Here is a 27,179-nt window from a genome sequence, read left to right as displayed (position 1 = left end):
TTCAGGCTTGGGCTGAAGTGGCAAGTTACATTCACGCCACAATAGTGCCAGGCAATGACCACCTCCAGTAAGAGCATCAAACCAATGCTGCTTGACATTTAATGGCATTACCATCACTGACTCTCCACAATCAACATCCTTGGGGTTACTATTGTTAAGAAACTGAACTAGCATATAAATACTGTGGCTACAGAGCAGGTCAGAGGCAAGGAATCCTGCAGTGAGTAACTCACCTCCTGTCCCTACAATGCACAAGTCAGGAGTAAGATGGCAGTCTCCACTGGGTCAAAAACCTGGAAATTGCTGCCTCACAGAACTGTGCATGCACCTACACCACAAGGACTGCAGTGGTTCAAGACAACAGCAGTTCACCACCACCACCTCAAGGGCAATAAGTGCTGGTCTAGCCAAGAATGCCCACATGCATTATTAAAATAAAGGAAATATTAACAGATGAGAAGAGGTTGGTCAACGAGGTAGGTTTTAAGGAGCACCTTATTTAAGGAAAGTGAGATTGTATAGTGGAGGTGTTTAGGAAGGGAATTCCAGAACTTCAAACCTTGTAAATCGAAGGCACAATGTGTCAATGGTGGAGCAATAAAATGGGAGATGCTCATGAGGCCAGAATTGGAGAAGCGGAATTTTGTTCGGGGGCTTGGTAGGACTTCTGGAGATTACAGCAATAGGGAGACATGAACCCACGGAGGGATTTTAAAACAAGGATTATAATTTTACAATTGAGGTGTTGTTTAGCAGCCATGTAGGCCAGTGAGCACAGATGGAGGAGTGCTAATTGGGAGAGTTAGGGTACAGGCAGCAATATTTTGAATTGACCTCAAGCTACGGAGGGTGGAACTAGACTGGCCATTGAAAACATCAAGTCTAGAGGTAACAAAAAGGCACAGATGAGGGTTTCAGCAGCATATGAGCCGAGGCAAGGGCAGAACAGGATGATGCAATTGGAGGTGAAAATAAAAGGCCTTAAAACGGAGGGTGGCATAATTATCCCTCATCAGGTGCACGTGGTGGAGAGAGAATAGAAAGGGGCAATGGGAGTTCCTGCTTGCTAGGAGAGAACAATAAGTGCTTAGGTGGACTCGGAGGATGCCAAGTGAGACACAGAGGTAAAGCTGTTGAAAAAGAGTCAACTGTGGAAAGGCAGCAGGAGAATGATAAAGATGGAAGATTGGTGAGGTCATAGTATCAATTATAGAATCCCTGCAGTGCAGAAAGAGACCATTTGGCCCATCGAGTCGGCATTGACCATTCAAAAGAGTACTCTACCCATGTCCACTGCCCCGCCCAATCCCAGTTACTCCAAAACCTAATGTTGTGTCTGCTAAATCTCAGATGCTTTGACCAGAATATCAAAGTTTTACCCAAGTACCCTTAGTTACAAGATGGACAAAGGACAAACACAAGTAAATGATCAATAAGTTTATTAATAATACTATTAACCCAAGGGCAGCATGGTGACGCAGTGGTTAGCACTGCTGTCTCACGACGCTGAGGTCCCATGTTCGATCCTGGCTCTAGGTCACTGTCTGTGTGGAGTTTACACATTCTCCCCGTGTCTGCGTGGGTTTCGTTCCACAATCCAAAGATGTACAGGGTAGGTAGATTGGCCAGGCTAAATTGCCTCTTAATTGGAAAAAATGGATTGGGTACTCTAAATTTATTTTTAAAAATACTATGAACCCTTAAATTACGCACATAAAACAAGATGATACTCCAGATTCAAGAATGCTACCCGCAAAGACCCTGATCGCTGGAATTCCACTGGCCCGTCTTCACAGAGGTGGTTCTCCCTGGCGGTCTCTTCGTTGCTTCCTCCCTTCTGGTCTGGGTCAACTCACACATCGAGCCTCTGCTGCAGGTGTGTCTGAGGTGTAAACCTTTTCCCCCCTCCCTCCCGCCTTTCCAGAAACTTCTCTGCTTTCCAGCCAATGATGCCTCAGGAGGGTGTCTCAGCAGCCAATGGTCCAGTTGATGACCATTTGACAGGCCACCTGAGCCCACCCCAGGTGTCCCATCACTGGTGGTGTGGGCTGCACATAACCTGTTGCCATATAAGGTAACAGTAGAAACTGTGGGTGACGGAAAGTCTGGCTTGATCTGGGCTACGGACAATAGACCTGTGCATTTCAATGGGGTACAATGATCCCCTGCTGGATCACAGTAGAGTGCGATAATCTTTGATGGGTGATTGATGGGCCAAGCCCAAACATGTTCTGGTAGCTTGTTTATTGGTTGTGTATTTGACTTTGGTCAACTCTGAATTCCAACAGCCTGCCTAAGGTTTGACTGCAGTATGATTTTAAAATGCCCAATTCTTTAATTTAGGTATACAAATTAGGGCAGCATGATGGCACAGTGGTTATCACTGCTGCCTCATGGCAGAGGTCCCAGGTTGGGTCACCATCCCTGTGGAGTTCGCACATTCTCCCAGTGTTTGTACGGGTTTCGCCCCCACAACCCAAAGATGTGCAGGGTAGGTGGATTGACCATGCTAAATTGCCCCTTAATTGGGAAAAATGAATTGGGCAATTGGAAAAAATGAATTGGGCAATTGGAAAAAATGAATTGGGTACTCTAAATTTAAAAAAAAAGGATATCCAATTTAATCGGCCTTAAAACTAGGCCTTGATTATATTACCACACCAATCTGCATATCCCTAGACACTAATAGGCAATTTAACATGGCCAATCCACCTAACCCACACATCTTTGGACTGTGGGAGGAAACCAGAGCACCCGGAGGAAACCCACGCAGACACGGGGAGAACGTGCATACTCCACACCCAAGGCCAGAATTGAACCCGGTCCCTGGTGCTGTGATGCAGCAGTGCCACCTTGCCACTCTTTAGGAGGAAAATGAAAGGAGACATGATGCATGCAAATAGATATTTGGCAACTAAGCTACTATGTGCTGGGATAGGCGATAGATTAACAGTAAAGCATACATTCCAATACTTAAAGTTCTGGTGCTGGTAACCAGACTGCCATATGGAAGCAAATCAATCACTGGTGCTGGGGAGTGGAATCACAGTGGATGAATAAAAAAGTTGCAGAAGCAGAACACTATTGACTTTCTGTGAGAATTCAAGTTCTTTTTGCCCTCAGTCTGGTCTCAGTAAATATAGTCGGATTGTAGATAAAACTATTTACCGTATATACTCGCGTATCATGCAATCCTGCGTATCATGCGACCCCTAAATTTTCGTCCCCAAAACATGATTTTATGCTATATCTCATGTATCATGCGAGTCACTTTTTTGGAAATTAATGCCCAAACTAAAACTTCCAAATGGTATCATTGTCTGTGGATTCTGTTGTGAAAGCTGTTCGCGAATCGAACAGCTTTCCAGCTGGCTTTACTAGCGTCGTTCTGCCACTTGACGTTTCCATTCATAAAAACGGCAAGTAAAACACCCGCGAATTCTGTATCGGAAAAAGACGGCCATGTATTGAATAAACTACCCATATGATCAGGAATACTACTCTTCAGATTTTGACCACAGCATTCTGATGGGAAGATGTTCAGCCACTTGACTTTTCCATTCATGTTTTTATGAATGGAAACGTCAAGTGGCTGAACATCTTCCCATCAGAAAAAACAGCAAGTAAAACACCCACGAATTTTGTATCTCGCGTATCATGCGACCCCCCAAATTTAGGCTACAATTTAGGTCTTCAAAAGTCGCATGATACGCGAGTATATACGGTACTTTATTTGCGCAGTTTGCAAGCTGACTTACTCTGCCAGAGTCTTGTCGAATCCCCAGAGCGAGTGAGGCACAGAACAAAGACTTTGTCTCGTATACATTGGTATAAAATGAGGTTACACACACGACCAAATAAGGTAACTTGGCAATTGTAGGGTTTCCCACAGGTTCTCTCACATTCCTTAACCTAGCCATATAAGGTAAACTTAGCAATTACTGACTTCACATTCCTTTTGCCTGAGGCCCCTATGGTCACCCAGCCCCCTCACCATAATACTCCTGACTTGGCCTAACTACCCACCATGCCTCAGTGCCGTGCCATTTTGTTCATTTCCTCACCCGCATTTGAGAGTTGAGACAATGAAAAGAGTGGGAAGTTGCTGCTGGCAGAAGAGGCTTTTGTGATGCTATGACAGGGGAAACAAACAAGTGTGGTTTCACAATTTAATAATTAAGCAATCTTTTGTGAAGTATTAAATCAAAACCTGGTCTGCCCTCTCAAGTAGACGTGAGCAATACCATGGCAGTGCACTGTTTGAAGAGGAGCTGGGAAGTTGTCCCAGCACCTTGGTTAGGATTCATCCTTCAAGAAACATCCCTAAAATAGATGAACTGGTTATTATATTGTTGTAATTGGGACTTTGCAGTGTGCAATTGGGTTACACCTATATTTATGTAGTGCTGTCACTGTTGCAATACTTCATTGGCTGTAAAGCACTTTGGGATGTCTTAAGCCTGTGAATGAATTCAAATTCAAAATTTCTAGCAGACTCTGTTGTTCTTAGAACAGCAAATCTAAATGGGAAAATTAATTGAGGTGGTTAAAATTCAGGAGCTGTAGGATCAACACTTTGAAGAGAAAGATAAAAATGAAATTGGTGAAAGAACCAGAGGCAAGTAATGGGGATTTATTTTAAATCAGAGTTGCTATGAAGTGAAATATACTGCCTGAAAGGTTGATAGAAGCATATTCAATAATAACTTTCAAAAGCGAACTGGACAAATAATTGAAGGGGAAAGATTTGCAGGGTTGTTGGGACAAATGGGATGACCACCGAGGTATCTCTTTTCAAACATCCAGGTCTGATGTGCCGAATGGACACCTGTGCTGTTCTGTAATTATGATTTATTTTTGGAATTGGATGATGATCTTAACCAATGCAAGTAAAATATTTTGAACAATCTCACGGACACGACACAAAACAAATGCAGCAAACATGGCTTAGATCAATTTTATTATAAAAAAGGGAAAAAAATTAATTGGTTCTCAAATTACTTCAATTTTCGATTATTGCTGCACATGAAATGTCAGTAATAGTGCACGGTACTTAAAACTATGTTTACCTGAAACAAATCAATAAACCAATTCTTAAGTGAGAATCATGAACCATAACAAGGCCACAAAGTTTGAAATTCAAGACTGAAAGTCAAATTGTATAATTGCAGTTCCACAAAAAATTCCAACACCACTACATTTCTCAATTTTTTTAAACAAACTCCCATGGAAAAAAAATCAAACGTTTCAACTGCCAGTCCGACAGTAGCATCAGACATGTTTTAGATCAAAATCAAGTGTTCCAGATGTTGCAATAAACCAGGAGTATTTGTGAGACATTGTAATGTGGAACACTAAAAACACAAAACTACACCACTCGTACACGTCTGGGAGGCTGAATCACAAATACATTCTATTCGTCTTTCTAACAAGAAGCACTAGTGTGGTGTTGATGCATCAGCTCAGATATAGTTTCCATTTTAAATAATACCACAGTAAATTTACACACAAAGCAGCTACTAGAGCAAAGATTATTTTGAAAATACCAAACATAGAGCAAAAACTAAATTAGATCGGAAAAACTTCTGCATTTCAGCAACTTTTTATTTACCCAGTGTGTGAATGTTACTCTGCTTTTAGTAACTATTACCTACTAGTAAATAATAAACTGAAACTATGAAACATGACAAGACTGTCTAAAATTAAAAAATACGTAAATAACAATCAGGCTATATAGAACTTTCAGGAGATAGTCACATCAAGTGGGAAAGGTTCTCATCTAAAAAGGGAATTTATTTTCTGGTTTGGAGTCATACATCTTCAGGCAGTAGAAAATGAAAATTGAGCAAATATCCCCTGCATCATGGCCCCTTGCAGATCTAAAAAATATGCCACAGAGATTAATCAAACCCCATCTGTAATGTGTTGTACAGCTTATGTCCACTGCACGGGTAGCAACACAAATTCGCAGTGACCAAAAATTAAGTTAAATTTTATCGATTTTAATTTTGTGCATTTAGAATTTTAAATTTATTGTCCCAAGTAAGACTGAAACAGGCTCCACTTCAACAGAAAACACTTCCATGAATGTTAGGGTCTGATAATTAATAACATTAAGTAATTAAATCATGACCACAGACTATGACACAAAGAACAAGTTACTGTTAGTGGAGTAGGCACATTGGTGAATACACAAGGATGCAGCAAACAAAAAAAGGAAAAAATATTACTATTGCACAACATTTTACAAATTTTGGTAGTATCCCACAATACCATGTATAATTCAGACTACAATACAGTCATTTAAAAAGTTTTTGTTGATTTGGCAATATCCAGTATATTTCCTCTTGTAAAGAAACACGTTTTATACGGTCATATTAAATTTGTGATGTAACTCTTATGGGAGCACAACATTTGCAGTCTTTTGATTAAGGTGCCAGTTACGTTGGGTATTAATGTAAGTTTATTGTATTTATGCAACTGTAGCTAATGTATCAGTTAAGCAAGTAATTTTACTTTTGGGCTGGGTTGGTGGAGAGTAGGTGAGGGAGTGTAGAGGGAGTAGAGAAAAAGCCAAAAAAAAAAAATGAACACAAATTTACTGTTAACATACGTTTGGACCGATTTGAACATAGCAGTTTCAAAATTTATGATCTTCAAAATGCACTAGAAATGAAAATGCATTTTCTTGAAAAATAACCTGTGAAATGAAAACATCAACAACAATAGAGCAAAACTGCTTAACTAACATTTTTCCTAGGACTGACAATCCTGGGAACCTTAAGATTTTTCCATGAAGTCCCCTTTCATCTCATCTGCATAAGCCTTATAAAGTATATCATACATTATTTGGGAAAATAATGTGGTAAATTTTGAAATGTTTCAGCAAATCTAGCGAGATTAGTCTGAACAGATTTTGAGATACAACCATTTAGATATCGCTAAGCAGTAAATGGTCCAACTGTTTCAGTTAATGGACCAAGTGTGGGTGACAGCAAATCCTACTGACCTCTTTAGATTAGAGTGTCGCTTTGCTTGCTCCATGTTGGCAGCAGGTGGCTTTGGTGCAGGCTAGGATGCATAATCAAAGCAAGTAATTCCTCTACTGCGTAATAAACAGAATCCAGTCCCCTGCTACCGTCATGTGGTGGGGGCAATGACCTTGTTGCTGAATGTAGGCTGGATTATGCTTCATACCTACACTACAAAAATTGGACGAAAGCCAAGACTGCATTATACCGACTTTATTCTTCAGCTGTGTACGTGGGTGCAGGAGGACTGGAAACTCCTTCTGTGGTGAGGTCTTCCTGCGAAGTTTTGGCTTCTGCTGTCACGCCTGTACCAATATCCCCAGAATCTTGGTCACCTTCAGTGGTTGGGTGGAGAGAGCTGGAGGACTCTGTAGGTTCTGGAACAATTTCAGCTTCATCTACATTGGCTTCAGAAATGCTTGTTTTCCCTTCTGTTTGAGCCATATAAAAAAATTACTTGTTAATCCAGTTACATTTGAGATGATCTTCAAAATTAAATCCAGCAAGTATTTTGCAAAATTAGCAAAGCGTTGGATTAACTGCGACTAAGTTTTTGAAAAATAGATGCAAGTATTGAGTTTGACGTTATTCTGTTAAAATTCCTTGGAAAGAGACATTTATTCTGTACTTCTTGTGTGCCTCTCAGCTGGCCTCATAGCTGCAGCGGCATCTCAAGAAAATTTTTTTAAAAATCAAGACAAAGAAAACAGTATTTTTCATGGAAAATAGCTGAATATAATCTTGCTTAAAACTAACCTTGCTGCTTCGATTTTTCTTTGGCTTCTTGTTTCCCTCTTGACTCTTTCAGTTTTTTACACACCTTTTTGTGAGTGAACCAGTGCATCTTCTGACAATTTTGGTCACAATATATTACCTGAAGCATTATTGACAGAGAATATGTTCTCATTAAAAGGCAGCTAGGGTTAGCAAGATGATTACATATATTTTTACACTCGCAATGATTTGACTAATAGAACGATACAGCGCAGTACAGGCCCTTCGGCCCTCGATGTTGCACCGACATGGAAAAAATCTAAAGGCCATCTAACCTACACTATGCCCTTATCATCCATATGCTTATCCAATAAATTTTTAAATGCCCTCAATGTTGGCGTGTTCACTACTGTTGCAGGTAGGGCATTCCACGGCCTCACCACTCTTTGCGTAAAAAACCCACCTCTGACCTCTGTCCTATATCTATTACCCCTCAATTTAAGGCTATGTCCCCTCGTGCTAGCCACCTCCATCCGCGGGAGAAGGCTCTCGCTGTCCACCCTATCTAACCCTCTGATCATTTTGTATGCCTCTATTAAGTCACCTCTTAACCTTCTTCTCTCTAACGAAAACAACCTCAAGTCCATCAGCCTTTCCTCATAAGATTTTCCCTCCATACCAGGCAACATCCTGGTAAATCTCCTCTGCACCCGTTCCAAAGCCTCCACGTCCTTCCTATAATGAGGCGACCAGAACTGTACGCAATACTCCAAATGCGGCCGTACTAGAGTTTTGTACAACTGCAACATGACCTCATGGCTCCGGAAGAGGAGAATTTGTGGTAATGTTTCAACCAACAATTTAAACTAGCACAGGAATGATTAATACTTCTTTTCATGTCTCTTGTGCCAAATATTTCTTTATTATCTGATCCAAATGTTCTTACCATTTTGCAGATTGAGCACCTTTTATCTGCTCCCTTTTCACCACAAGCAGTACAAAATTCAGCATCCACGAAGCCAACTTGGCCAGTTAGGGTCTGGGTCAGTACAGATAAAGCTGAGGGATCATTGCCCTGATTGGATGTGCAGGATTTGATTGGATGTGCAGGGTTTGGAGCGGAGAGGGTGAAAAGGAAAGAGAAGAAGCAAATTTCAATAATGAGTAAATTGATGGAAATAATGAATATATTCTATAAATGTTTTATTCCCATATTCAGGTCACCTCAACTCTTTCTCTCTACCAGACTTGCTGAGCATTTCCAGTTTTTATCATTCTACCAACCTTTTCTCCAACAGGATATTCTTAATTTTGATATCTTTACTGGTACATGCCAGTTCTTGATCTTGAAATTTAGACTTATGATGGGTACTGTTCTTAAGAGCTTTAATTAATCAGAATTAAACAATGATATTGATGATAATTCAGTTTATTACATTGTAAATGGTACTACAGCAAATATTACAAAATTAATTGACCAGTGATCAGTTTTTGCAAAGTATTCACTTGAAATTTTTTTAAAATATCAACTATTTATCTAGAATTTTTGGCGGGGTGGGTTAAAGGAAGAATGAAAGTAAATGACTAAAAATCAAACTCAAATGAAGTTTACGCAGTTATTTTTTGCAGTTAGGAGCAGCTGCATCAGCTTTGAGTTTGTAGTCATGAAGGAAAAACTGCTAGCATTTTGTCATTCCACTGAAACTGACAGCAACTTTTAGAGAGTCTGCATATTTTTAAAGTTTGACATTGCAATCCAATGTTTATGTCCCAATCCTTTATTTCACCATCTGTAAAATATTGCAAGTGAAGGGATTCAGTGTTTTTTACTTTGTGGTTTGCTGTCTGTGGGAATACTTCAATGTAATTGGATGCTTAATGATATCACTGCTTCTGGACACCTGGCAATCACTTTGACTTGTTGCCAAATTTAAACTGACTCAAAAGCAAAAGCTTGCAACAGAGATTATTGGATCTTTGCAGGCAGCTTTATTTTGAGATCAGGTGCGAGCACTTTGCTTTGCTGCTGACTGCATAATCTAGCCATGTGAGAGAAAATCCTTTCAAGTTTATAAGTAAAGTATAAAGTTAGTTCATTGCGCATAAAACCAGAGACAAATAATAAGTCAATAAATGAAAACAAAAGCAAAACAGGATACTACGTGAAACAAAACTTTTAGAAAATAAGAAGTTTGAGAGTTTGATTATTGCGAGTTTGAGCTCGGTTTGCTAGTCTTGACCAGGTGATTATGTTGCTGACTGCAGTCCAATGAGCGCTGTTGGAAATGTAAAGATGTAGACATAAAGCAGTCTCAAATCTTTTCTAGCCCCACCCATTAAACAATCTATCGACATTCAGTTTAATGGCTCACACACATGAAGAATACTTCCAACACATAACGCTAATGGGTTAAGAAAAATTGAGAGATTGGACAAAGTTAATACAAAATATTGCATTGCAATATATTTTTTGAAATGCCTAAACAATACCAAAGTAACTTACTATTTCAACAGGGGCAATGGTTCTGACAAGCTGCTGTAGAAGTGTGGCTTCGCACCATGGAAACTTGCGGATACATTCTCTTATACATTTCTCTTGATAATATGGGAAACCATCTGTATCACGTCCTTTTAACAAACTGTACAAAATAACAAGCAAGAAATCTTAATTCAGTCTGCATAAAACTATCAATGCAACTACAATTATGTTAATTGCTGAACACACATTTGCTATAACAGACTGTACTTTTAACAATAATATAAATTTCATGCTTCTGGCAGGCAAAATTATTTTAGTGGAAGATCTAAAATCATGTATAATTGGCATTCTACTAATAATCCATGCAAGTTTAGGCAGCACAGTGGCACAGCGCTTAGCACTGCAGTCTCACAGCTCCAGGGTAACTGTCTGTGTGGAGTTTGCATTTTCTCCGTGGGTCTGCGTGGGTTTCCTCCGAGTGCTCAGGTTTCTTCCCACAGTCCAAAGATGTGCAGGTTAGGTGGATAGGTCATGTTAAATTGTCCCATAGTGTCCAAATGTTCTGTAGGGGTACTGGGTTACAGGGCTAGGGTGGAGATGTGAGTTTAAGTAGGGTGCTCTTTCCAAGAGCCAGTGCAGATTTGATGGGCCGAATGGTTTCCTTCTGTACTGTAAATTCTATAATAGCTCAGTTCATAGTATCAAATCATTCTGTAAGTGGAACTACATCCTTGCATCCTTGACTATATGATGCGCAGAATGGCCTCCTTCAGAGCCATAAATCTATTTATCTTTCTATGTTGCACCACAGTTTCAAATACCAGAACAGTCTACATTTCTGTATGTTGTATAAATTACTTTTTTGCATTGCAACACAATTTGATATTATTTCAATTTCATGACACAGAAGGAACAAAGGCACTACAATCAAACACGTAGGAACCAGGTGTTTGACAATTAAAAATAGACAATGCAGGAATCTCTGACGATTAGAAGTCTCCCCAAAGAAGGACGTACTACAATTTTAATAAGCTCAACAGATACACAACACCACTATTAACAACTGGCATACTGTGAAATACTTCCTCTTTATTTTAGGTCATGCCCAAGTAGTTGTCTACCTTTTTATAAGCCCGTCAAGTTTATTTTCTTGTTCTTTTAAGAAACTGGTACACTTCTGGAAGATGTAGCTGAGGTAGTGCATCTTCATGGCCAGCACTTCATTGATCTCCCTTTGTTTCATGCACTTTTCAATTATAAGGTCCAGCACTCTATAGCACTTACCCAGTGCCTCAACATCTGTCAATAAAGGATTTTCCTTCACCATGAGCACAATCTACAGAGAAATACAGATAACAATTAAGTTGTTTCTATGGTGTACAAGAAACTCTTGAATCTTCAAAAAACCCAAATCTAGGTTATCATTTTGGAAATGAAATAATCTGAAGTGATGTTCTGTGTAAACACAAATTAATAGGGATTTGAAATCACACACTGCAGTATAACTTCAATCAATAAAAAAATCTTGTGTCACTGATAATGCATTCAAATACAGAAATCAGGGCACTTCAACCAAGAAGTCCAAGAATGTGGAAATTCAAGTTTCAGAAAATTATTTTAAGTACTGGTGCAAAATAAATACTGCATTCAACAGTTCAGCAACTTTAGACTGTGACCTTTCTCTTCCATCTTAAATATTTAAAACACCCATACATTTATTGTCTTAATGCAAAAATCCTCCCTCCCCCTTCTCCAATCGGTCTCTCGTTCTTAAGTTTGCTATATCTTTTTTCCTCCCAATTTAGCATGGCCAATCCACTGACACTGCATATCTTTGCGTTGTGGGGACGAGACCCACGCAGACACAGGGAGAATGTGTAAACGCCACATTGACAGTGACCCGGGACTGGGATCGAACCCGGGTCCTCTGCGTCGTTAGACAGCAGTGCGAACCACTACAACACAGTGCCGCCCCCAAGCTTGCTACATCTTGTTGCAATCTCTCGCAGCTACAGTATATCTCAGATATTTCCCCTCTCTTTAGTTCTGAAGTGTCAAACATGCTCAAAATGATAACTCTGTTTTCTCTCCTGATAGATGCCGCCAAACCCGAGTTTTTCCATCATTCTGTTTTGTTTCAGATTCCAACTCTGCAGTGTTTTACTGCATTGCTGTTGTCTGCTTGTTTATTTTACTTTTATTAATTGTAAGATGCAAATTTGAATACGTGCTACTTTAGCCTGAACTATATATGGACTTTTATCACTAGGTACAAATAAATTTGAGCCCTCAAGAAATAGATTATGGTTTTGGAGATGCATGAAACACTGAAGTTAAACTTCAATACAAATCTCATTAAAAAAATCTAAAACTTGAGCTTGTTTTCCAGTTATGTTTAAAACTTGAGTTTTCTTTTTCATGGCAACAACACAATCTCTATAAGCAGGACAGAGGGCCATATGTGAACCAGAAATGAGAAACGTGGGTAAAATGAAGATGTATTGCAGGATTGAGAGTTACACATTTACCAAGTATTTTCCACTGTAGATGTACCAGAAATCTTTATTATTTTCCTGATCACTTCAATTAGGTGGCACTATGCCATGCTGATGAACTGCATTGTTCAAGCAGTAGCTACAAATCACATTAATTGAAAGATGGAAAGGTATACAGGAGCAAGAAAACTCAGATAAACAGTATACAGAACTTAGCTGTCAGAAAATGACGCAAGATATATTACAACGGCAGAGGGCGCACTCCTCCATATGCAGTTGTAGTGCTTGTGATGCCACTGAGTCCTCCACATTAAAGATGGCACAAAATGTAAAAAAAGACAGGGAACGAAAACACAACACAACTTTGCTTTTGTTCACTCCCGCTTGCTGGGGAACGGCAAGCTCCCAAACTCTGTACAGTGGTACCTCACAACTTGGAGATGAAAATACTGGGGCACTGAGTAAACTCAAGAAAACAAGCTTCCATTCCGCAATATCCCTTATTTTCTTTTAAATTAAAATAATGTTTCCCACCACCCCCCCCAACCTCTCCCCTGTCACCTCCAGCAAACTCTACTCGCAATCAGATCACAATCTTGTTACAGTAGTTCATGTTGAATTAACAAACTCCACTCTGCAGCAGGATACCTCCTATGGTTTCCCCTTAACAGGTAATACCTTTATGCTTCTCCTACATACAGCATTCAAATAAATTGAGACCGTACAAAGTCTGTCTATTTGCTAGAATATAAAGCTGCACCATCCTAGAATGTCAGCACCCACTCCAGGACGTAAGTGTGGATTACTTATACCCAGGCCTATTAAGACAAAGGAGTGTATCACTAACAACCGGCATAGATCCATATTTTACGTAGCATCTAGTGCAACAAATATAATTTATCACATGATGCACTTAACAGCCTTCCAGACTAGAATTTTTAAAAAATGATGCAACTGAAATTTAAGAGTGGCCAATAAAAACCTCTAAAAGTAGGACAAGCCAGTGAGCTGGTGCTATGCCATGAGACATGCCCAAAATTGCCCCCATAATTCCTTAATGGTGTAAGCCTAATTGCAATCATGCTGGATAGGATGTAGCAAGTAGAAGCAGGGAAAAAAGAAGAGTTAAAAAGCGATTCAGAGTTATTGTGGGTTAAATATCGCATCCCTCTTCGGGGCCAGCTGAAGAAAAGAAACAAGTGATGGGGCCAGGCAGACTCACCACCCTTCCAGCTGGGAAATTGTATGCAATCAGTGAAAGTTAGAGAGGAGCTAAGATTGAAAGATTTCAAGAAAAGGAAAATAAAAACTAAAATAAAACCCACAGAATGGTTTAATTTTTAAAAACAGCTCATGAGCAAAGATATCTAACCGCAACTGGGTGTAAGTTTGTTGTTATGATGATCTTGTGCAAGGGCCCTGCTAATTTGACTGGAAGCTTGGGTTCTTTGTCAAGGCCTTGTGGCTTTGTGTAGCAGTCCAACTTTTCGCGAGAAAAGAAATTATTGATAATAGTTACGCAGTCATGCTGGCCTAAAAAGAGAGAGAAAAAACATTACACTTTTCAGTACAACACGATCGCTATATCATTTAAAAATCAACACTCCCAGAAATGGAATTCATGTTACTTTAACCAAGATGATTCTACATTTAACACATGCAAGTCCGCAACTTTGGGAAATGGATCTTTCCGACATTCCTGGTGGCGCCATCAACTTAGTGGAGGTTCTTGCGCTCTCATAGTCGGGGGGGGGGGGGGGGGGGGCATGGAATACCTTGGGTATCTATGGAAGGATTATGTCCAAAGATGCAGTATCTGTAGAGGGGTTATGGCCAAGTGGGAGGAGGAGTTGGCTGGTGTTTTTGGGGGGGGGGGGGGGGGGGGGGAGAAAGAGAGGGAGAGAGAGTTGAGGCCCTGCTGAGGGTGAACTCTACGTCCTTGTGTGCAAGGCTCGGCTTAATACAGCTTAAAGTAGTGTATAGGTCTGATCTGATTAGGTCCAGGATGAGTCTTCTTTTGTGAAGGTGGAGGACAAGTGCAAGAACTGTGGAGGGGGTCCAGTCAACCAAGTGCACATATTCTGGTTGTGTTCTAAGCTTGTGGGGTTCTGGGTCTCGTTTGTAAGCACCATGTTGCCAATTCTGAAATGTGAGCTGGAGCCGAGTCCCTTAGTGGCCATGTTTGGGGTGTCAGACTTGTCGGAGCTGCAGACGGAGGTTGCACACCATCCATCTATGAAATAGCCCACAGGCATATCACCACGGTTGGTTTAACACTTGTAGAAGTGAATTATTTTCTTCAATTGTATCTTTACTTTTTACAATTCAGGGGCAATAGTGTGGCCGACCCACCTACCCTGCACATCTTTGGGTTGTGGGGGTGAGATCCACACAGACACGGGGAGAATATGCAAACTCCACACGGAGTGGTACCGGGGGCCAGGATTGAACCAGGGCCCTCGGTGCCATGATACAGCAGTGCTAACCACTGCGCCACCCAATTGTATCTTTGGATTGGAGTTGTTTATTGTCATATGTACCAAGGTACTGTGAAAAGTACTGTTCTGCATACAGTCTTTCTTGACTGCGTGATGTGTGATTAGTGTAACATTTAGATTTTTGTGTGTATATGTGAATCAGTAATCATCTTTATTTAGTTCCATCAAAGTCTGCTGCTGGCTCTTTAAATTGACCACACATCTACCTTTCCGAAAAGAAACATCAATTGCAGGCAGTAAGAGTTTTAGATTATTTCTCCTCCCCTGTCCCTAACAACAGTTACTTATATATTTCCATAATTTATGCACGTACCTATAATATTAACAAGTATTTTAAAAGTATTTAATCCCTTTCATAACAGCACGTTTTAAAATCTTGGTAGGTTAGAGCTGAATAGGAATATGCAACACATAAAACGATATACTTGTACTTTCCAATAACTTACCGACAAAGGCAGCCATCTGTGCTGCAGTTCGTCCAACAGAGTTTACAACATCTGTTTCCGATCCAGCTTCCAATATCATCCTCGTTATCTCTTTACTACCTAAAGAAAATAAAGCAACCCGATGAAGCATTTTTTAAATAAATAGAATGCCGGCGTTGGACTGGGGTGAGCACAGTAAGAAGTCTTACCAACTGTCCTAGCTTGAGACAATTCACACCTCTTTAACTTGGGGTTACCCCTATCTCTGGATCTGTAAAGACTTAATTACCTGCAAATGCTCGCATTCAAAGCGTTGTCTTGCTTCTTTGACTTTGTCTATATATATATATATATTATATGTTTCTGGAACATGCTTCTTCATTCACCCGAGGAAGGAGCAGTGCTCCGAAAGCTAGTGTTTGAAACAAACCTGTTGGACTTTATTTAACCTGGTGTCGTAAGACTTCTTACTGTCATCTAGAAGGACAAGATCAGCAGACACATGGGAACACCAGCATCTGCAAGTTCCCCTCCAAGTCATTCACCGTCCTGAATTGGAAATATATCACTGTTGTTTCACTAACACTGGGTCAAAATCCTGGAATTCCCACCCTAGCAGCAGTGGGTGTACCTACACCATACGAATGGAGCAGTTCAAGAAGGCAGTTCACCACCACCTTCGCAAGGGAAATTAGGGGTGGGAGATAAATTCTGGCTTAGCCAGCAACCCATCCCTTGAATTAATAGAAAAATATGTTGTTATAAGCTACTGTCAATATACAAAAAGTACAAGCAGACAGAATTAGTGGTAACCTTGTGACAGGATGTGGTAATTGGTTGTAATTTGGGTCAGAGAATTGGGATAAAGTGTCAGGATGTAATGAGAGTTGAACATCACAGATCTTTATGAGGCCTTGGCTTCATATCACATATGGATGGGATGAAAAGAATACGATGAAAAGTATGAAATAGCGGATTTGAAAAAGTACTGTTGTCATGAAGGTACTAATTACACTGCAAATATCCATGGGTCTCTGCTGGCATATCAGTAATTTTCATAAATATATACATCCAAATTTGTGCATGTGACTAAATTAGGAAGCACATGAAGTTGTGATACATAAAAATGCAGGAATTTACAAAGGGCTGTACACAAACTGAGTGTGTGAAACAAGTGGCAGATGAGTGTGAGGGCATTCACTTTGGATTCAAGACAGAAAAGTCGGAATATTGTGTTCAGGGTGAAAGACTAAAGAACCATGGAGAAGCAAAGAGATAATAAAAGCAAAATATTTTGGATACTGCAAATCGGAAATAAAGACGAAATGCTGGACAAACTCAGCAGGTCTGACAGCATCTGTGGAGAAACAGTTAGTTGGATCCAAATGACCCTTCTACAGGAACAAAGAAATTGGGGTTTCTATGCACGCTTCACAAAAAGCAAGTGCACAGGTACAAAAATCGATCGAAAGGCAAATGGAGTATTAGTTTTTATCTCAAGGGGTTTGGTGTGCGAAAGTGATGCTTAATGTGTACAGGGGTTTGGCCAGGTCCCATCTAAAATAGTGTTCAGTATTGGCACTAAGCCTAAGCAAGGATAGACAGGGCTTGGAAAAGTACACTGCAGATTCACTCAAATAAACTGAGGTTTAAATGAATAGGTCACATTAACCTGGCTCATATTTCCTCAAGATTAGAAGATTAAGGGGTGATCTAATTAATATTTTTAATAAATTAAAGGGATTTTAGAGGCCAGATCCTCTGGTAGGATGTAACCTTAAAATCAAAGCTTAGAAATTGAAAGGTGAAATTAGGAACACTCTTTCCCCCAAAAGATTGGGGATACAAGGCAATTGAAACTGAAGACTGCAATCAATGAATCAACCATGATCTGACTGAATGGCAGAAGAGGTTGGAGAGGCTTAATGGCCTATTCCTGTTCCTATTACCGAAGAAACAGGTCATTGATCTATTTTCAGACATTGCCTTCTTTGCTAGATGACAGGAAATGCACAATAGTGGTTTCACGATCATATTTTGGTTCGCCTTTCCTTTTATTTGACAATGACTTCAGAGATTGGAAAATGAATAGTGATTCTTCCAACGCTGTAGGATCTTGCAAATGTGTTTTAAAAAGTAACTCAGCTGCTCAGTTTCACTATTTTATGAAATTAACTTTTGGCTTTGTTATGTTGTCAGATTGCTTTGTACTGCTTTACAAAAGAATGAATGCATATGACTCACAAATGTGGAATCACGGTCTAATGTAGCAACAGGACAGCTTGTTGAATTTAGGAAATGGTGGATTATGAAGCTTGAAGAATATAAAATGTGAGGAGAATACTTGGTAAATGCCATGCCTGTTATGATCTGTAGTGTAAAGCAGATTTTGTCTGTAGTTTCATTCACTGTGCAAAAAGTTCACAATTTCTACATTCACAGAAGTTTCATCACACCCCAAACAAGTACATCTTCAGGCGTAAAATAAATTGCGATATCTAAAAGGATATCAAGAATGGATACACGTGCATGGGTACACTTCCACGCAGAGACCATCACAGTGGCATTTCACAATTGGTGAATAAGTGACAAGGAGCAAAAACAACAGCCGGAGCAGGTAGTTTATTCTCAAACCACCTCACGGCCAGAGGCAACAGACACACAACATTGGCCATATTCACACTGATAAGGAATAGATTAGGGCGATTCGAAGGTCTGTTTGGTTTGGAAACTCTAATCAGCACATTGTGATCTCTGCTGGTCAGGTCGAGAAGACAAATTCAAGAGGTTAATCTATTATAATAACAAACATTCTTTGCATCAATGAAAGTTCCATTTGCTACTATTTAATTTAGGCTATGCAAAGGGGAGAGAATATTCCCAACCAATACTTATTACTATAAAACTAGTATAATATATATCCTGCACCCCGCTTGCCATAACCTACGAGCTTATTGTAAGTTAAGAACTCAACCCATTCACCCAATACCGGGCACAACTTAACCAGCATGTTGAGCCTGGTGCCGCTGTGGGCGCGCCGGTTAAATGGCGGGAAAGGCCAAAATAGAGATTTGCGACGGGCGTGAATCAATTTGCTATGTAACCAGCCCACTCCTGATGTTCCAGATCACAGCCAAATATGACAAGCATATCATTAACTATCATTTGCATTAATTTCCATCTCATTAGCGAGATTGAAGTCGAATGCAACGGCCTCCCTGGAATTAACCAGCTCCCCAGCGAGAAATCACGTGGGTGCACTTAGTACTCCTTTTTAAAACCGTGAAGCTGGCACTTTGGCTACGGCAGAAAGCTGAGGTGAGTAGCCATTTCCAATTTCCGGCATGCAGCTCAAGGACACAGCAGCTGTTGGCCCAGTACTCAGGACACACACAGGCATGCATACATCCCCCCTCCCCCCTCAGGGGTGTTGGGCTTGGTTGGAATGCACCCCCCCCCCCCCCCCCCCCCCCAACAGGGGCATTGGGCTTGGTTGGAATGTTGAAGCGTTCCAGGTCAGGGATCAGCCCTCGGCTGGGAGGGAGGGGGTGAGGGGCCTTTCACCTGCATTCAAGCCATCTTTTAATATTGTGGAGACCTATAACAGGGGCAACTACAGCTGCTGTGCCTGTCTGTCCCACCAAAAAAATTCCAGGACAGATCCCTGTTCTTAGTTACATGCTGAAGGTCACTTTAACTCCCTTTGACTGTGAGCAACTTCTAACTTCACACCTGAAGGATATCGCTAATGTGGAATTGGTCTTGTAAATTGTGAGTGCACTTCACAATTGCAGGTGGTGTTTGCTGCTTGTGGCTGCAAATGCCTGGAGGCTGCTGTTGCTGCTTCATTCCTTTTCTGCAACCGGGAAGAAGGACAATTTTTTTGAAGATACTTGGGACACCCGGCTCAGGGGGACGTACAAATCCAAAAGACAAGTGGAATATGTAGATGTCAGGACATGGTTACAGTGAGATTGGGCCATATGGAGCCGGCATAGCTGCTGCTCCTAGACGGAGAATGACACTGATACGTGAAATAAGCAGTACTGTGATGGACAGATAATTTCTACAACAAAGTTCTGGACACGATAACACATTTTCAGGCTTCTCTTCCATTTCTGTTGAGGAACCTGCGAGGGGTGACGCCTTGTGTTTTTTTTGTGAAAAAGAGCTTGTATATCTTTGTATTGGTACCAATACAGAACAGTGACGTTTCCTTATTGTTTAATGGTTACTGTGATCTGTGGAACGTTACGTGGTTGATTTTCAAATCTTTGATTCTGTTGACCATTTCATAAACAAAATATTCTCTTGTGGATTCTCGTGCATACACGTACCACGTCTCAATGATTGTTGCATCACATTTCAATCAAACTTTGAAGCTTGAACACTTTGCCTGACCTCGAGAAGCATCAGCACCATCAAGGCAACAGCCAACAGTCAAACACGCAAGAGCTGGGCTTCAGCACTGGGGATATCCTCGCGACCAAAGAAGGAGTGTGTAGATTAGGGGAGGGCACCTAAGCACGGTCTCCCTAATGTGCCCGGCAAGAGTAGAGTGTGCAGAGCGAGGCTCTCCAGCACAACTAGCTTGCTGGATGGCACTCAGAGAAAGCTGGACACGCAAGGGTGGGGGAGGCTTCGGGGTTTCAAGGGTCCTGGGATGGAAGTCCTAACTGAATGTCAGTCTCTCTCTTTCTCCAATTCCTTATAAATATAACAATATGGCTGGTTATGTCAAACCGTCTGGGCTACCCTTGCGATGTTTCAGGCGGGATAGAGGGGGAAGTAAAAGGGGTGGAGGAGTTGCGCTAATGGTTAGGAAGAATATCACAGCTGTACTGCGGGAGGACACCTCAGAGGGCAGCGAGATTATATGGGCAGAGATCAGGAATAAGAAGGGTGCAGTCACAATGTTGGGGGTTTACTACAGGCCTCCCAACAGCCAACAGGAGGTAGAGGAACAGATAGGTAGACAGATTTTGGAAAGGAATAAAAGCAACAGGGTTGTTATGATGGGAGACTTTAACTTCCCCAATATTGACTAGAACTCACTTAATGCTAGGGGCTTGGACAGGGCAGAGTTTGTAAGGAGCATCCAGGAGAGATTCTTAAAACAATATGTAGATAGTCCAATTAGGGAAGGGGCTGTACTGGACCTGGTATTGGGGAATGAGCCCAGCCAGGTGGTAGAAGTTTCAGTCGGGGAGCATTTCGGGAACAGCGGCCACAATTCAGTAAGTTTTAAAGTGCTGGTGGACAAGGATAAGAGTGGTCCTAGGGTGAATGTGCTAAATTGGGGGAAGGCAAATTATAACAATATTAGGCGGGAACGGAAGAACCTAGATTGGGGAGGCGGATGTTTGAGGGTAAATCAACATATGACATGTGGGAGGCTTTCAAATATCAGTTGAAAGGAATTCAGGACCGGCATGTTCCTGTGAGGAAGAAGGATAAATATAGCAAATTTTGCGTTCCTTGGATAACGAGGGATATTGTAGGCCTCGTCAAAAAGAAAAAGGAGGCATTTGACAGGGCTAGAAGGCTGGGAACAGATGTAGCCTGTGTGGAATACAAGGAAAGTAGGAAGGAACTTAAGCAAGGAGTCAGGGGAGCTAAAAGGGATCACGAAAAGTCATTGGCAAATAGGCTTAAGGATAATCCCAAGGCTTTTTACACGTACATAAAAAGCAAGTGGGTAGCCAGGGAAAGGGTTGACCCACTGAAGGACAGGGGAGGGAATCTATGTGTGGAGCAGAGAAAATGGACAAGATACTAAATGAATACTTTGCATCAGTATTCACCAAAAAGAAGGAATTGGTGAATGTTGAGTCGCGAAAAGGGTGTGAAGATAGCCTGGGTCACATTGTGATCCAAAAAGACGAGGGGCGAAATTCTCCCAACGGGAGACAAAGTGCCGACGCCGGAGTGAAAACCGGACTGTTTCACTCCGGCGTCGGAGGCCGCTCCTCGCCCCCTATTCTCCCACCCCCAGGGGGCTAGGAGCTACGCCGCGTCAATTTCGCGCGCCGGGCCTTGGCGCCGTGTCAAAGCCGGCGGCGCTTAAATTACGTCACCCGCATATGCGTGGTTGCCGTCCTCCACACGGGAGTGATCGGAGTGATCTTGCGGGGCGGTGGAGGAAAAAGAGTGCGTCTTTTAGAGACGCCGGCCCGCCGATCGGTGGGCACCGATCGCGGGCCAGACCCCTACTGAGCACCCCCCTGGTGCACGATCCTCCCTCCCCCGCCCCCACAGGCCGCACATGCAGCGTTCGCGCGCTGTTCACGCCGGCAGCGACCAGGTGTGGTTCGCGCCGGCGTGAACCGGTCGGATTGGGCAGGCCGCTCGGCCCATCCGGGCTGGAGAATCGCCGCTCGAACGTTAGAAACGGCGAGCTGCGAATCCCCAAGCGGCCTGTCGTAAAACTCGGCACGCCACTTTTGGGGTGGGAGGGGGGAAGAGAATCGCGTGCGGGGTGTCAGGGCAGCGTGGCGGGAATCGCCCAGCACTCCCGCGATTCTCCCACCCGGCGTGGGGGTCGGAGAATCGCGCCCAAGGTGTTGGGCGTCTTGAAAAATATTACGGTGGATAAGTCCCCAGGGCCTGATGGGATGTACCCCAGAATACTGAAGGAGGCAAGAGAGGAAATTGCTCAGGCCTTGACAGATCCTCACTGTCGTCAGGTGATGTCCCGGAGGACTGGAGAATAGCCAAAATGTTGTTCCTTTGTTTAATCATAGAATTTACAGTGCAGAAGGAGGCCATTTAGCCCATCGAGTCTGCACTGGCTCTTGGAAAGAGCACTCCACCTAAGCCCACACCTCCACCCTATCACCATTACCCAGTAACCCCACCCAACACTAAGGGCAGTTTTGGACACTAAGGACAATTTAGCATGGCCAATCCACCTAACCCGCAGATCTTTGGACTGTGGGAGGAAACCGGAGCACCCGGAAGAAACCCACGCACACACGGGGAGAACGTGCAGACTACGCAGACAGTGACCCAAGCCGGGAATCGTACCTGGGACCCTGGTGCTATGAAGCAATTGTGCTATCCACAATGCTACCATGCTGCCCCAAAAAACTGATTTAAGAAGGGTAGCAAGGATAAATCAGGGAACTACAAGCCTTACGACAGAGGTAGGGAAATTACCGGAGAGAATTCTTAGAGACAGAATCTACTCCCATTTGGAAGCAAGGGGTCGTATTAGCGAGAGGGAGCACGGTTTTGTGAAGGGGAGGTCATGTCTCACTAACGTGATAGAGTTTTTCGAAGAAGTCACAAAGATGATTGATGCAGGTAGGTCAGTGGATGTTGTCTATATGGACTTCAGTAAGGCCTTTGACAAGGTCCCTCATGGCAGACTGGTACAAAAGGTTAAGTCACATAGAATCAGAGATAAGCTGGCAAGATGGATACAGAGCTGGCTCGGTCATAGAAGGCAGAGGGTAACAATGGAAGGGTGCTTTTCTGATTGGAGGGCTGTGACTAGTGGTGTTCCACAGGGATCAGTGCTGGGACCTTTGCTGTTCGTAGTATATATAAATGATTTGGAGGAAAATGCAACTGGTCTGATTAGTAAGTTTGTGGACGACACAAAGGTTGGTGGAATTGCGGATAGCGATGAGGACTGTCAGAGGGTACAGCAGGATTTAGATCGTTTGGAGAATTGGGCAGCGAGATGGCAGATGGAGTTTAATCCGGACAAATGAGGTAATGCATTTCGGAAGGTCTAATACAGGTAGGGAATATACAGTGAATGGTAGAACGCTCAAGAGTATTGACAGTCAAAGAGATCTTGGTGTACAGGCCCACAGGTCACTGAAAGGGACAACACAGGTGGAGAAGGTAGTCAAGAAGACAGACGGCATGCTTGCCTTCATTGGCCGGGGCATGGAGTATAAAAATTGGCAAGTCATGTTATAGCTGTATAGAACCTTAGTTAGACCACACTTGAGTATAGTGTTCAATTCTGGTCGCCACACTACCAGAAGGATGTGGAGGCTTTAGAGAGGGTGCAGAAGAGATTTACCAGGATGTTGCCTGGTATGGAGGGCATTAGCTATGACAAGAGGTTGAATAAACTTGGTTTGTTCTCACTGGAACGAAGGAGGTTGAGGGGCGACCCGTTAGAGGTCTACAAAATTATGAGGGGCATAGACAGAGTGGATAGTCAGATACTTTTTCCCAGGGTAGAGGGGTCAATTACTAGGGGGCATAGGTTTAAGGTGCGAGGTGCAAGGTTTAGAGGAGATGTAAGTTTTTTTTACAGAGGGTAGTGGGTGCCTGGAGCTCGCTGCTGGAGATGGTGGTGGAAGCAGGGATGATAGCGACGTTTAAGGGGCATCTTGACAAATACATGAATAGGATGAGAATAGAGGGATACGGACCCCAGAAATAAGGAAGATTTTAGTTTAGATGGGCAGCATGGTCGGCGCATGCTTGGAGGGCCGAAGGGCCTGTTCCTGTGCTGTACTTTTCTTTGTTCTTTGGTGCTGGTGGCAGCCCAGGCGGCCAGGCACCGAAGAAGGCAGTAGTGTCGACGCAGGCTGAAAGCGGTACCCCATGTGCAGGGGGCTGCTGCACGCCCTGAAGACCCAGCTGCCTCTCAGCCCAAGGAGGAATCCAGAGGGAGACGCCAGCATCGGTCCAAAGTATAGGCGTCATTCGTCTTTCAAGGAAATGACGGGCAGCATGTGTTGCAGGAAACTCCGTCTTAACAAAGAGATAGTGCAGCACCTGTGCCATGTCCTTGCAGAGAAGGACACCCACTCCCAGTGACTGTGAAGATCACTGCAGCCCTGATCCTTGATGCAACTGATTCCTTCCAGGGCTCAAGCAGGGAATTGTGCAGCATCTAACAAGCTACAGCCCACAAATGGATCTTTTGAGGTTACGAATGTCCTGTATACCCAGGCAGCAGACTAATTAACCTGGAGCTGGACCAGGCGCACCAAAATGCCTGGACTGCAGGATTCTCTGCCATCGCCAGGATGCCCCAGGTCAAGGGGGTAATCGATTGCACGCATGTCGTCTTGCACACATCAGGGAGTGCCCTTCATTAACAGGAAGGGGTTCCACTCCCTGAATGTTCAGCTCGTGTGTGACCACCACCTCCGAATTAGGGCATGTGCATGACAGCTACAGTCTGTGAGATTGCCAGCATCTTCGAGCACAATCCCAGGATGACAGGTTGGCTCTGATGTCCTGGCTGATGACACCAGTGTGAAGGCCAGAGACCGAGGCAGAGACCTGATCTAATCTAATCTATATTAGCCTTACATTAACACTGCAATAAAGTTTGTGAAAAGCCTCTTGTCGCCACACTCCCAACACCTGTTCGGACACACAGAGGGAGAATTCACCTAACAGCATGACTTTCGGAACTTGTGGGAGGAAACCCACGCAAACACGGAGAATATGCAGACTCAGCACAGATAATGACCCAAGCCGGGCATTGGACCTGGGACCCTGGTGCTGTGAAGCAACAGAGCTAACCACTGTGCTACCATGCAGAATAGAGGGTCTCCTGTTTCATGTTGGTCGACTGTGCCCTCCACTACCTGGTATGAACGAGATGCGGCATCATCGGACGAGATGGAAGACCAGCCCCGGGAGGACACGCAGGTGGAGCTGGAAGATGGAGGACAGGAAGCGGCAAGCGTCCGGCATGCCCGGAGAACTAGGGAGGCCCTCATCCTCGCCCGATTCTCATTGGACAAGGCTTTGTTCATCAGCTCAACAACACCCCCCCCCCCCCCCCCCCCCCACAGAACCAATCTCCGCTTCCGCCGGATTCCCTTCCTCTCCCATTCCCTTCTTTTCCTCCCAACCCCCCCCCGCTGATGACCATGTTCCACCCTCCCAGGGTCTGTGTAACATCCCACCAGGGTTATGAGCCTGTGGTGGCACTGAGTGGGGCAATGTACAAACAATACAGGAGAGTGATGCTAACTCGTTGTGAGGAAAGCTCTGGTGCTCCGCAGTTCATGCCAAAGTCTGACTCCTGCCTTTCTGCTACCAGCGAGCTCACACCCATCGTCTGAATGGTATCTGCCATAATTAGTGGAATAAGGCCTAGACTGGGGTGGAGCACCACAGACTCTAAGTCCTCACCCCCCCCCCCCCCAATGAGGAATGGGTCCTGGTGCTCGCAGGGTCCTGGTGCTCGCAGGGTTGTCTGAGGAGAGAGCGGTCACCGACAGCGAGGTTGGCCTGCGCTGCAGACATGAGGATCCACTGCCCCTTCACCAAGTGCCCCTTCACCCAGAAGACCTGTCTCAAGTAAGTTGTTCATGTCAGTCAAAATGATCTTTACCGCTCATTGCCACATGTCCATTGTCTGGCAGGATCTCCACCTGGTGGGGCCAGGCCACCCCATGGGGTGGGGGTACAGGCAGGTCCGCTGTGAATGCGACATAGGCTGCATATGTATCAGGTGTAATATGTTTTAATAGTGAACATTTGACATTTCCATTTCCCCAGCTACACATAGTGATTCCCAACCCCCACCCTGCCATGTCCACTCAGTGATCCTCTCTCTTGATCTTACAGCTGCATCTAGGTGAGTCCCCAGGATGCACATCAGAGGTGGAGGCAGCCTGCTGCTTTCCACGTTAGAACAACAAAGAGAACAAAGAAAAATTACAGCACAGGAACAGGCTCTTCGGCCCTCCAAGCTTGCGCCGATCTAGATTCTCTATCTAAAACTGTCGCCTATTTTCTAAGGATCTGTATCCCTCTGCTCCCTGCCCATTCATGTATCATTGGTCTTTGATGTCCTTGCCGGATGTCCTCTGAAGGATCTGGAGCGGAGGGCCTCGGATGACTTACCAGTGTCACAGGAGCCACCATGCCAAACATGTTCTGCCCACTGCTCTTGAGATGCTTCAGCATCTGGAGGAGGGGGCGGGGAGGAAGAGAGAAGAGAATTTAGGAGGAACTGGAGACGGCCGTCTTCTCCTTGGTGGCAGGTCTACGGTTGGCCCTCAGTGCTTCCTCCTCCCGGCATCATTTGGCTCTGCCAGTCCTGGCGGCTCCCCATGGTCTGCGCCATGGTGTCAACGCCCTCAGTGATGCTCCTCAGTGGCTGTGCCACGCTCTACAGTGCCTCGGCAATGCACACCTGCGTCTGGGACATGTTTCTCAGCATCTGGGACAGGATGTCGAGGCCCTCAGCCATGGTCGTCACAGACTGACCCATGTCTTGGACATCACCATGCAAGATGCTGATGTCATGTACCAGCCTTTCCACTGCTGTCGCCACCCTTGCAGTGTTGGCCTCAGTGCCACACATTGTCAGCATCATTTCCTGCGCCGGTAGTGATTAGGACTCCTCCAATCAGCTATGCACTCACTGGACTGGCACGGCATCTGACCGGGACCTCCGACTGCTGACTGCCTTGGATGTTCCTGCCTCCACCTGATGTGCATCAACAACTGTGTGGTGTTCACCAGGTTGTGCCGCAGAAGCCTGTCCACTAATGCTGCACATCAAGTTGTGTGTCTCTGTGCTGGTGAAAGGTGGAATA

The 27,179-nt window shown here is 43.6% G+C and overlaps 1 protein-coding gene across 1 annotated transcript in view; it reads right to left on the bottom strand.

Moving 5' to 3' along the window:
- Positions 1-4,941: 4,941 nt before the first annotated feature.
- Positions 4,942-27,179, bottom strand: part of ankmy2a (ankyrin repeat and MYND domain containing 2a) — a 70,568-nt gene continuing 48,330 nt past the window's right edge. The window contains exons 4-10 of the mRNA XM_038797472.1: positions 15,664-15,762; positions 14,092-14,252; positions 11,346-11,560; positions 10,249-10,384; positions 8,692-8,820; positions 7,788-7,905; positions 4,942-7,462 (exon numbers count right to left, since the gene is read on the bottom strand). Of these exons, the coding sequence (XP_038653400.1) occupies positions 7,245-7,462; positions 7,788-7,905; positions 8,692-8,820; positions 10,249-10,384; positions 11,346-11,560; positions 14,092-14,252; positions 15,664-15,762 (1,076 nt within the window). The 3' untranslated portion in view covers positions 4,942-7,244. The remainder of the gene's footprint in view (positions 7,463-7,787; positions 7,906-8,691; positions 8,821-10,248; positions 10,385-11,345; positions 11,561-14,091; positions 14,253-15,663; positions 15,763-27,179) is intronic.

Source organism: Scyliorhinus canicula, chromosome 5, assembly GCF_902713615.1.
Source record: "Scyliorhinus canicula chromosome 5, sScyCan1.1, whole genome shotgun sequence".
NCBI lineage: Eukaryota > Metazoa > Chordata > Chondrichthyes > Carcharhiniformes > Scyliorhinidae > Scyliorhinus > Scyliorhinus canicula.
The sequence above is the reverse complement of the archived record's forward strand: the minus strand, read 5'-3'. Positions and strand labels throughout refer to the sequence as shown.